The sequence below is a fragment of the Pelophylax lessonae genome (assembly GCF_965119305.1).
Source record: "Pelophylax lessonae genome assembly, chromosome: 3".
NCBI lineage: Eukaryota > Metazoa > Chordata > Amphibia > Anura > Ranidae > Pelophylax > Pelophylax lessonae.
The window spans coordinates 308,226,432-308,239,531 of record NC_138770.1 but is presented as its reverse complement, the minus strand read 5'-3'; the positions used below and the strand labels follow the sequence as shown (position 1 = coordinate 308,239,531).

The 13,100-nt window shown below is 42.4% G+C and overlaps 1 protein-coding gene across 2 annotated transcripts in view; it reads right to left on the bottom strand.

Annotated features, from left to right (window-relative positions):
- Positions 1-11,171: 11,171 nt before the first annotated feature.
- Positions 11,172-13,100, bottom strand: part of EIF4E2 (eukaryotic translation initiation factor 4E family member 2) — a 55,210-nt gene continuing 53,281 nt past the window's right edge. Inside the window, exons 7-8 of one of the 2 annotated variants that reach the window (XM_082248897.1) lie at positions 11,682-11,755; positions 11,172-11,397 (exon numbers count right to left, since the gene is read on the bottom strand). In XM_082248897.1, the coding sequence (XP_082105023.1) occupies positions 11,713-11,755 (43 nt within the window). In that variant the 3' untranslated portion in view covers positions 11,172-11,397; positions 11,682-11,712. The remainder of the gene's footprint in view (positions 11,398-11,681; positions 11,756-13,100) is intronic. The other variant, XM_082248898.1, reaches the window with a different exon arrangement.

Here is a 13,100-nt window from a genome sequence, read left to right as displayed (position 1 = left end):
TTTTTTCACATACAGGGATGGAGACCAATAGCATGACCTGCTTGTGTCTCATTCAAAGTCCCAAATATTTTATGAAATTAGGGATGGAGGCACTGTGCTTTACAGGCCAATGCCTCATACAAAGTCTCAATCTGTGTTTTATACTGTATCCACCAAGGGGATGGAGGTGTATGCTTCTCAGCTAGTCCTTTTCAGTTTTGTACCATCGCTACAACATAGCTATTAGAGCTATGATATAATAGACCAGTCATAGATGGGAGGGGTTGGGGGAGGTTTGGGCTGTCTCCCTCCCACCTGTCCCTCATCTATCCATTAGCAGCCATGTGCTTCCATTGTGGAGACACTCAAAATAGTCAGTGTTAGGACTGCAAGTAACACAGGGTGCCGTGTAGAGGCCTTGCAGCTTACACATGTGTTTGCAAATGCGTGTTAACTAAACCCCTGTTCTTTATTTATATTGTGAGACAGGTCTACTTGGTTGGTGGCAGACTGGAGGGTGAGTACATCAGACTAGGGGCTGGCTGGCTTTCATGCACCTCTTTTAATCCTTTCAATTTTCAGTTTTTCTGAAGCAGGGATGGAGACGCTGGGCATTACCTGCTGGTGTCTCATTTAAAGTCCCACATAGCCTATATTGTTCATGTAATCAGGGATGGAAGCGCAGTGCATACAGGCTGATGCCTCATTTAAAGTTCCCACCGTGCGATTTCCGTGCGTTTTTGGTGGATGCAGTCTGATTTGACCTCAGTTTTTTCATATACAGGGATGGAGACCAATAGCATGACCTGCTTGTGTCTCATTCAAAGTCCCAAATCTTTTATGAAATTAGGGATGGAGGAGCTGTGCTCTACAAGCCAATGCCTCATACAAAGTCCCAATCTGTGTTTTATACTGTATCCAAAGGGGATGGAGGTGTATGCTTCTCAGCTAGTCCTTTTCAGTTTTGTACCATCGCTACAACATAGCTATTAGAGCTATGATATAATAGACCAGTCATAGATGGGAGCGGGTTGGGGGAGGTTCGGGCTGTCTCCCATCTATCCATTACCAGCCATGTGCTTCCATTGTAGAGACACTCAAAATAGTCAGTGTTAGGACTGCAAGTAACACAGGGTGCCGTGTAGAGGCTTGCAGGTTACACATGCGTTTGCAAATGCGTGTCAACTAAACCCCTGTTCTTTATTTAATTTATTTATATTGTGAGACAGGTCTACTTGGTTGGTGGCAGACTAGAGGGTGAGTACATCAGACTGGGGGCTGGCTGGCTTCCATGCACCTCTATTAATCCTTTAAATTTTCAGTTTTTCTGATACAGGGATGGAGACGCTGGGCATTACCTGCTGGTGTTTCACTTAGTGTCTCAAATAGCCTATATTGTTCATGCTGTCATTGGCCCTTTACCACAATCTGCTGGAAGCGCGATTCTGGGAGTACATCACTGTACGCCCTCCCAGAATAAGCCGACCGCGCTGTAGCCAACATTGGGCTATGCCCCAGTCGGCAAGTAGTTAATCCCTATAGTCTAAGCTATCTGAAAGTACCCGTGAAGTGGGGCTTTGCATTACCTATTATCTGCAGTATTTGGCCAAAGTCGATCACCATGCCAGTCCCCGTGAAAATTATGCATTGCCACCAAAAATATTGTGTAGCTACTGGAGGTCCTCTAGTATAAGTTTGCCAAGTATGGTGCCATGAACCCCCGTGGTTTGGGCCCTACATTTATAGAAGCTTGGTCTGCTATGTTAATCTATGGCAGGATCGTAGTCTGGAAATTTGAGGGGCTACAGCTTGAACACCAAATGAGTCCAGGGGGCCCATATTTGGCATAGACGTAGGGGAGGCCTTCCTTTACCACCCCAAACATTTTGGGGTTGGTAGCCCAAGTTTTTCTGGTCAACTTTTTCTAGGGCCCCTTGAGAGTATGTGGCCTCTGGGCCTTATGGCGCAGCAGGGAGTGCTGGATACCGCAGGAATCCCTTGACTTGAGCTATTCAACGATACCTGCAGAGTGGGGCTCCGTACTTCCTGTGTTCTGCAGTGGTCGGGCAAATTCCACCCCCATGCAGGTCCCCATAAAAATTAAGCATTGGCCCCAAAAAATTTTCATGAACCCTTGGGGTCCTATAGTATCCCTGTACCAAGTTTGGTGCCCCTGGGCAACATCGTTCTGCTACCGTGGGGCCCTACATTTAGGCTAGCTTGGCCTAGCCTATGTTAATATATGGCGCAGTAGGGAATTTTGAGGGGCCACAGCTTGGGCCTCAAATATGTCCAGGGGCTCAAGCTGTGGGAGTCTGGACTCTTTCAGTGCCGGAGCTGTGGCCCACCAAATTCCCAACTGCAACTGAGCCATAGATTAACATAGTGGGCCAATCTACCTTAAATTGAGGACCCTGTGGTACCCGAACCACGGGGGTTATGGGAACATTACTTGGTACAGGGATACTAGATGGCCCCCAGGGGCCACACACATTGTTTTGGGGCTGATGCCTAATTTTCATGAGGACTGGCATGAGAGTCGAATTTTCCCAAATACTTTGGAACATGGGTACCATAGCTGGTACCATTGGATAGCTAAGATAATGGAGAATAATCTGGTACCCAGCAGTCCCTGCTCCACGGTATTGCCCGAGGGCCACACACTCCCCAAGAGGCCCCTAAAAAAGTTGACCAGAAAATTTCAGGCTAGCTACTCCAACATTTTAAGAGTGGTAAAGGAAGCTCTCCCCTACCTCAGTACTTAATATGGGCCCCTGGACTTGTTCAATGCACGAGCTGGGGCCCTGCAACTGTGCCCACTCGAAGATTGCCATACAGCACAAAGCTGACCAAAATTGAGGGCCGCGTAGTACCTAAACCCTGGTGGCTAGGGGCCTCAAGCTTGGTTCAGAGATATTATAGGATCCCCAGGGGGCACATGCATTTTTCGGGGCCGATGCTTGTTTCAGGGACCTGCATAGGGGTAGATTTGGCTAACCACTATGACATAACAGGAACTGCAGAGCCCAGCTCTGCAGGTACTGTTGAATAGTACTCAGCACTCCCCACTCCGAGGTAAGGCCCGAGGGCCACACACTCTCAAGTGGCCCTGGAAATAGTTGCCCAGGAAATTTTGGGCTAGTGACTCCAACATGTTTGGTAAAGTAAGACTTCCTCAACCTCTGTGCCAAATATGGCCCCCCGGACTCATTGGCGGCCCGATCTGTGGTCCCTCAAATGTCTAGACTACGACAGTGCCAAAGTTAGCAGGTCAAGCTACTACAAATTTAGTGCCCTGTGGTACCCAAACCACAGGAATTAAGGGCACCATACTTGGCAAACTAATTGTAGAGGACCTCTAGGAGCCACACAAATAATTTTTTTGTGGCCAATGCTTAATTTATACAGGGTCTGGCATGGGGATCAACTTTGGCCAAATCCTGGGGAACATAGGTAATGCAAAGCCCCGCTTCATGGATAGTTAAGACTATAGGGATTAATATGGTACCCAGCTCTCCCCGCTTTGTGGTATTGACTGCCGGCCATATGCTCCTAAGTGACCCCATAAAAATTTGACAAAGACATTTTGGGCTAAAAGGATAAAAATATGTAGCGCTAAAATATATGAAATCTGTAAAAAGTCCATGTATAGTACGTCTGCGTTTGTTTGTCCAACAAATCCCTGCTTAAATTGGCTCCGGTCTGATGTATTGTGGAGTATAACCAATAGAGATCCTTTCTTGAGAAGTGGTTCATTATGATCCAGTGCCAGCAGTTTACAGCTTGAGAGATAATTGAAGGTCCATATTACTATTCTGTCTGGTAAGCGTGTTTTGGGCACTCTACTTGGTGGTGGACTCCATTCACTTTTGTATAACTGGTTGCTGTGCATTTCTCACTGGGATCTTCTAATTGGATATGGACTATACATGGACTTTTTACAGATTTTATAAATTTTAGCACTACATATTTTTATCCTTTTGTCTCGATTACATATTATCAGTATATGATGAGTGTAGCCGCTTTATGAGATATATTTGAGATATTTTGCATATCTATATAATATTGCAATTGTTCTTAGCGCAACTATACATTTACACAATTTTGGGCTAAGTACCCCAACATTTTTGGGATAGTAATGGTAAACCTCCCCTACCTTCGTGCCAAATTTGGACCCCCCGGGACATGTTTGGAGCCCAAGCTGTAGCCCTGCAACTGTGCCTACTGCAATCTTGCCATACTGCACCAAGCTGACCTAACCTTGGGGGCTAGGGGCACCAAATTTGGCAGACGGATACCAGAGGCCCCCAGAGGTAGATCTTCCCTATCTCTCTGCCAAATTTTGGACCCTGGAATCATTCAGGGCCCGAGCTGTGGCCCTTCTAAGTTCCGTACCGTGACTGCACCTACAGTATCTCACAAAACTGAGTACACCTCTCACATTTTTGTAAATATTTTATTAAATCTTTTCATGTGACAACACTGAAGAAATTACACTTTGCTACAATGTAAAGTAGTGAGTGTACAGCTTGTATAACAGTGTAAATTTGCTGTCCCATCAAAATAACTCTGGCAACAAAAGTGAGTATACCCCTGAGTGGAAATGTCCATATTGAGCATAATTAACCATTTTCCCTCCCCAGTGTCATGTGACTCGTGACTCATTCGTGTTACAAGGTCGCAGGTGTGGTTCCAGTGACCACTCTCTCATAGTGGTCACTGGAAGTTCAACATGGAACCTAATGGCAAAGAACTCTTTGAGGCTCTGAAAAAAAAAAAAAAAAAAAAAAGAATTGTTACTCTACATAAAGATGGCCTACGCTATAAGAAGATTTCCAAGATCCTGAAACTGAGCTGCAGCACAGTGTTCAAGATCATACAGTGAGTTAACAGGACAGGTTTCACTCAGAACAGGCCCCGCCATGGTCGATCCAAAGAAGTTCAGTGCACGTGCTCAGCGTCATATCCAGAGGCTGTTTTCAGGTAATAGATGTATGAGTGCTGCCAGCATTGCTGGAGAGGTTGAAGAGGTGGGGGGGTCAGCCTGCCAGTGCTCAGACCATACGCCAGACACTGCAACAAAATTGATCTGCACGGCTGTCATGCCAGAAGGAAGCCTCTTCTAAAGATGATGCACAAAAAAGCCTAGTTTGCTGAAGACAAGCAGACTAAGGACATGGATTACTGGAACCATGTCCTGTGGTCTGATGAGACCAAGATAAACTTATTTGGTTCAGGTGGTGTCAAGCGTGTGTGGTGGCAACCAGGTAAGGAGCACAAAGACAAGTGTGTCTTGCCTACAGTCAAGCATGGTGGTGGGAGTGTCATGGTCTGGGGCTGCATGACTGCTGCCGGAACTGGGGAGCTACAGTTAATTGAGGAAACCACGAATGCCATCATGTACTGTGCCATACTAAAGCAGAGCATGATCCCCTCCCTTCACAGACTAGGCATTCCAACATGATAATGACGCCAAATACACCTCCAAGACGACCACTGCCTTGCTAAAGAAGCTGAGGGTAAAGGTGATGGACTGGCCAAGCATTTCTCCAGACCTAAACCCTATCAAGCATCCGTGGGGTATCCTCAAATGGAAGGGGGAGGAGCACAAGGTCTTGAACATCCACCAGCTCCGTGATGTCGTCATGGAGGAGTGGAAGTGGACTCCAGTGGCAACCTGTGATGCTCTGGTGAACTCCATGCCCAAAAGGGTTAAGGCAGTGCTGAAAAATAATGGTGGCCATACAAAATATTGTCACTTTGGGTCCAATGTAGACATTTTCCTTTAGGGGTGTACTCACTTTTGTTGCCAGCGGTTTTGACAATAATGGCTGTGTGTTGTTATTTTTAGGGGACAGCAAATTTACACTGTACAGTGGACACAGCTGTATACTCATTACTTTACATTGTAGCAAAGTGTCATTTCTTCAGCATTGTCACATGAAAAGATATAATAAAATAATTTACAAAAATGTGAGAGGTGTACTCACTTTTGTGAGATACTGTATAGTAACATGACGGGCCCCCCACTCCTGTAACTGCTCATTCTACCCCCCACTGACAGATCCCCGATCTTCATGCTACAGCGCCTGTGAAATCCCCAGGGTTAAGCACTGACCATTCGGCATGCAAGAGGTGTGTCCCCCCTCATCACGGAGCCTGTGTCCGTTATCTCAATGGATGGCTGTGCTCCTGATCAAATATATATATTTTATTTTTCCATTTATATTACTAATATATATGTATAGTTCTCCTGATCACACCACATATTATATATATATATATATATATAATTTGTCCTGATCACACAAAATATATATATTTTTTTTAATCCTTTCATTTAGATTAATGTGTGTTTATATATATATATATATATATATATATATATATACACACACACACTATATATATATATATATATATATATATATATATATATATATATATATATATATATATATATATATATATATATATAGCCCTCCATTTTTTTAATTATTCCATTCATATTACTTATATATATATATATATATATATATATATATATATATATATATGTGTGTTTTCTTGATCAAACATATTATAAATATATATATATATATATATATATTTTTTTTTTTTAATCCTTTCATTTAGATTATATATATATATATAAATAAATCAGGAGAACAGCCCCTAATTTTTTAAAAAAATGATTCCAATTACATTACTAATATTTTTTCTATATATCATTCCATTTTCAATAATATATATATTTATATAAATTCAGGACAACAGTCCTCCATTGTTAGGACTGTATATATATGTATAGGGTTGTATAGGCATTGCACACACTGTGGAAGTGACGAGGGTAGGGAATTTTGACGGGTAGTTTTACAATTTTCCTGCAGCCGAGCCGATTTTCTGACTGGGCATGCACACTGGGACACCGCAACAGCTGATGCATGACATACTTGCATCGGAAGTGACAGTGGTTGGGATATCTGACAGAACACTGATTCACACAGCTCCAGGGCAGCCGAGTTCTGCATTAAAAAAAAAACAGTCCTGCGCGTCTTCTGGTCCGATTCAGGTGCAAATTAGGTAAAGAATTTGGACCTGAAAACCGGTGAACAGGGACCTCATGCTGTGAATGGCAGCTGCAACATATGTGAACGGTGCCTTAAGGTTGGCCACATTCTCTCTTTTTTCATAATGGCTTTAAGGGTGCTTAAACCCAATCGGCGTTGATAGCCATTTGGCTCCGTTCACATCTTGGCACCCCAATTCTGCATGCGATCCCGAATTACAGCAAATCGTGGGGCACCCATATGATCCCCGTCACTTTAAATTGCTTCATAAACATGGCGCAATTTTGCTGTGGTTGTCGCCCGACAAATCGCAGTATATTCACGCAAACAGAATCACGGGATGCCTGTCACCCAAAAGTGCAAGAACTTCTTTTGGGCTACAAGCATCCCGCAATTCAGTTTGCGTGATTTTACTGCAATGTGTTGGGCGACAATCGCGGCAAAATCGCTCAACATTTAGGGTGCCATTGTAAGGGACAGGGATCGCCCAGCATCCCGCGATTTGCTGTGATTTGGGATCGCAGGTGATTCTGCCCGCGATCCAGGACACCAAGATGTGAACGGAGGCAAATAGCCATCAACACCAATTAAAGTCCTGAAAATGCATCAATCAGATTGGGTTTAAGTACCATTAAAGCCATTATCAGAATTGCCACGATTCTGCCTACGATCTGGGACGCCAAGATCTAAAAGGGAGCCCTTGGGCTTTGTGATGCTGCTTGTTCAAACACTGCACTGAGAATTTACTAAGACCAGAGCAGGTCTTCATGGCAGCCAGTTTATAGCTTTCATTTTTTTTTTTTTTTTTTAAAGCTTAACTGAACAAACTGAAGTTATAAATGGATTGGCTACTGTGCACACTGCTCCATATTCTGTGTGCCCAAGGTTTAGTAGGTTCCCCCTGTATGCCCTCTAAACCTCTGCAATGCTCCTTATACAATCGCTTCAATTTGTCGAGTTTGCTCCAGATCTTATTGAATGTGGTGATGTTTCACTTTGCAAAGAAAAAACTAAACATGTGCGGGGGGGGGGGGGGGGGGGGGGGCAAAGCATACCTGCTTGCACATGATTGAATGGTATAAGTCAGCAGTGTTTCACCCCATTCACTAAGCCCTTGGGATTTTTCCCCACACAAATTGAAGAGCAAATTTGCTTTTAGTAAATCAACCCCAAAGAACCATGTAATATGCACACAGGTGGACTCCATTCATCCAATTATATAGCCAATTGCACCACCACTCTAGAGGTTCTACCAAAAAGAAGAATAGTTACACAATCAAGAATTTTCTTTCCCTATTTTTTTTTTTTAAGAAGATAATTTAGAAGCATGTGTAGGCTTTTCCATTGGACTTTTTTTTTTTTTTTTTGTGTGGATCAGTGACAATAAATGCATTTGAATCACTAGTGGTAATGCTACAAGATGTGAAAAAACCTGCAGGGGTGAATACTTCCATAATTCCAACTCACCCATATTGCAAGGGTTCAAACCCAATGCAGAAAGCTTCCTCAGTAGTACAGCTTATTGCTGTGATCTCTGCAGCATAACAGCAGGATCTGAATGATCTCACCCTGCGCTTCTTGCAGATTTCAATTTTTAAAGTTTACATTTTTATTAAGTTTTTCAAGACCAGATTTTAATTTTGAGCCTCTAGCGCTGCAATATTTATTGTATTGTTTTTCATCAACTTTTTTTTATCCTGTTTGATGGATAAAGCCTGAACATTACTGAAGGAATCCAGTGATTTAGTAAATTGGCATATAAGGCCTGGTTCACACCTATGCAGTTTGCTTTTGATCCGTTTCTGCAGAGCTTTTTGTGGTGCGTTTTTCAATGAATTTTTTATGTTTTGTTTTTTTTTTAACCGGTTGCCGACCGCCGCACGACTACATACTGCGGCGGTCAGCCCCGGCCAGGCAGAGTGACGTATGGATACGTCACTCGCCTGTCACTGACTTGAGAGCCAATTGCGGGCGGGCGCGCGCCCGCCGCGGCTCGTTCACAGACAAGTCAGTGCGTGTGACCGGCGGACTCGATGTCCGCCGGTCACACTACGATCGCTCCGGTGAAGGGAGAAAGGCAGAGCGGCTTATGTAAACAAGCTGCCCGTCATTTTCCGTGGTGTAAAAATGAAGATCAGACAGTTCTACTATGTAGGACCGTCGATCTTTGTTTTTACACCAATAGCCATGTCCCTATACAGTTAGAATCACGCCCCTAGGACACACTTAACCCCTCCCTCTCCAATAAAGTTACTGCAGTAATGTCACTGGTAACCCCAAAAGTGTCAAAAATGTCAGTCAAGGGTCCGATCTGTCCGCCGCAATGTCGCAGTACCGAGAAAAAAAAAAAAAAAAAAAAAAAAAATCGCAGATCGCCGTCATTACGCGTTAAAAAAAAAAACACCAAAAATGACAAAAATCTTTCCCTTTGTTAGTAAACGCGATAACTTTTGCGCAAACCAATCAAAATACGCTTTTTGCAATTTTTTTTACCAAACATATGTAGCATAAAACAAATTGGCCGAAAATGTTAAAAAATTTTGATTTTTACATTTTTTTGGGGGGGGGGAATTTCATATAAAAAAAATGTGAAAAATATTGTTATTTTTGCAAAATTGACGCTCTTTTTTTGTTTATAGCGCATGATCAAAAAAAAAAAAATCACACAGGTGATCAAATACCACCAAAAGAAAGCTCTGTTTGTGGGAAAGAAAGGACGTCAAATTCGTTTAGGTACAACGTCGCACAACCGCGCAATTGTCCGTTAAAGTCACGCAGTAAAAAAAAAAAGAAATCGCAAAAAACCCCCTGGTCTTTTAGCAGCCAAATCTTCCCGGGCTTAAGTGGTTAAAGGGGAGAGGTTTTTGTTGTAGGGCAAATAAATAAAAAAAAAAATGAATCAAAATCGCACTATGTGCATTTCTAACGTGTCCCATGTCCATTGAAGTCTATTAAACCAAAAATGCAGTGTGTTACATTTAAAAAGTCACTGTTAAAGAATTCACCAAAGTTTTGACAAAGGAGCTCTGCCCTGAAACGCATTACTGCCCCCGTGATGTCACTTCCGATGTGTGTTCCATGCTGGTCCGAGAAGAGCAGTGGCCATCTTGCCTGGGTTTCTGCTCCCCTTTTTTGACTGCTGGATAATGTAAAGGGATCGGAAGGGACCTGTGCGGAAAGAGCCCTGTACCAGCATCACAACGTTGGATTATGAGCTTACTTTCCACATTAAACATGTATTTGTATATGTGTTTTATCCATATTTTTAATAATAAATTAATCTTAATGCACTTAGAGGTGCCTGTTCTCATCTTATTACACAAAAAGCAAAGAAGTTCTCTCTGTGCAATTACATTCAAACAGACCTACTTTGTCTAATGGGCCAATGAAAACAAATGATTGCATCCAATTTGGTATATGAAAACATGTATCTACTTTTAAAAGTAGAGAAAACTCCTTTAAGGCTTCATTCACGATTTCCAGTGCGACTTTACACTCTCTAGACTAAAGTCGCATCAAAGTAGTGCAGGCACCTTTAAGTCGCACTGATCTGAACAATGGCGTGAGACTTGTCATGTCCAACGTCGCATGACAAGTCGCACAAGTGTGAATGGGCCCTAAAAGTAGTATCTAATATATTATATATAAAAACAAATCACAATAAGAAAACAAAAAGCAAAGAGGAGACCCAGTTGTTTAATGATGGAGTAGCAAGCACAGCAGATGACACTTCCAAAAGATCTGGAAAGAACATTAACCTCATGTACTCCAACATTTACAGTAATACTGATATGTCTCAGTAATGGGTCTACTAAGGTGATGAGGCCTATTATACACAAACTCCTTTGCGTAAAACATGAAAGGAAAATAACAAAGTGCTGAAGAGACATTACAAGGCATATCGTGGGAGCAGACGTCTGCTTTTTGAGAAATTTCACTCCATCAACACAGGAGTCTTTAAACATATAAAAAGAAAAAAATAATATCAAGCCAATCACCTGCTGCCCCATAAAAATAAAAAAATAAAACCACAAATAAAAAATATTAATGAAACGAGTTTGGTGCTTTTCTTCTTTTGCTGGCAAGCAGTTGTAGTGGACAGTTCATGAAGCAAAAAATGGATGTAAACAAGACAAAAAGAGTCCACAGCGATTTCATCTCTGATGAAGACCGAACGATGTTTTGCCTTTGTCATGAATGGCTGGTCGTTCCAGCAGTGAATGGGTCAGTGTTGTAAATACAGCATACACAGAATACTGTCTATAGGTGGGACTGATGGATTTTAACATAGGATAAGGTCAGAACGACTCACAAAGCAATTTTCGTGTTCCGGAAGCTTGTTTTGTCCCTGCAATGAGAAGACAGTCAATGAAATAAAGGTAAGCCATCCAGGTAGAGTAAGCAACTCACAAAAGAGAAATGCAAAGCTAGTTGATCCTGGAAATATCAGGACCTTAAGAAAATAAACTCTCTCATTATCAGTTGTCATGGACAGCAAACACAGCCACAACAGTCTTATACTCTTGTTAGAAGCATTGCCACAGACACACAAAAATGGCATCCTGCCACAGATGATCCAAAAAAAAAAAAAAAAAAAAGGTGACTTTGGGAAATATTAAAACAAGGCCCTACCGCTGGGTACAAGGAGAGTGGGAGAATACACTTAGCGGCCGCTGTTCATCAGGCCGTGAAATTCTTCCCAGGCCCTGAGCAACCAAAGATAAAAAAAGAAAGTAAAAATCTGTTTTCGAATAACAGTCTGCTGTCTTTAAATACAATACATGGATACATGTAAATGTAGGGGCTGGACTGAGCTGTTCGTTTTTGCTGGACCCAATTGCTTCACTCAAATTTTCCAACAAGGTATCCATTTTCAGACTGTGAAGAGGTTTTTATTTTCACTGAACACCAGATTGTTTTCTACCGATTGAAAAAAGAAAAAAGGTAACTGGTTTCAAGTCATCAGAAAACCAATATGTGCATTTAAAATGGCTACATAAAATAACTTGAAAAGCATACAAGAAAATAAAAGCACCATCTGTGATAAAACGTTTCCTGTTTATTGTGTTTATATGCCCCCAACAGAGATAAATATGGAATAACCAAAATAATAACAGTGTGGCTTCTTCACTCCCTGTCACACCTGAACAATAAAAAAAAAAACCTTAGCTACCATAATACAACAGAAAAATGGATTTTTGTAAAATCTTACCGTAAAATCCTTTTCTCTTAAGCTCATTGACAGACGCAGTCCTCTTGATTAATATCAAATTGGGTTATACTGCCCTCTACAGGAGTAGGACTATGAAGAAGGAAAAACGTTCTGGCCACACCTTAGGGGCAGTCCCAGAGGGTATATCCTCTCTCTCTCTCTCTCTGCTACAAGATGTTAGTTATGTCACAAAGCAGTGTCAGAGAATTTAACCCAACTCAAAAATAGAGGGGTGGGTACTGCGTCTGTCAATGAGCTTAAGAGAAAAGGATTTTACGGTAAGATTTTACAAAAATCCATTTTTCTCTGTCGCTCATTGACAGACGCAGTCCTCTTAATTAATATCAAATTGGGAAATCCCAAAGCAGTGCCACAAATGAGGGGTGGGATAACAGAAATCAAAATGTAAATCCAGAAGGCCCAACCGGTGCCGACTAGAAGTCTTAAAGGCTCATCAAACCAAAGGATGAGACTCAACTGAAAACCCCACAGAAAAAAACCCTTGAGGTAGACCAACGGTCTCCTCAAATTGCGGCCTGCAAAACCTTGCGGCCAAAAGAGGCATCCGCCGATGCCAACACATCAACTTTATAAAATTTTGTAAAGGTATGAACCGACGACCAGGTAGCCGCCTTGCAAACCTGGACCACTGACGTCTGATGGCGGAAGGCCCAGGAAGCACTAAGCGCCCGAGGAGTGCGCCTTAACAGGGAACGGAGGATTCCGACCCTTAATAGAATAAGCCTGTACCACCGTCTGTCTGATCCATTTGGAGATAGTCGCGGCAGATGCAGGCAACCCCTTTTTGGGGCCATCCGTGATCACAAAAAGTGAATCCG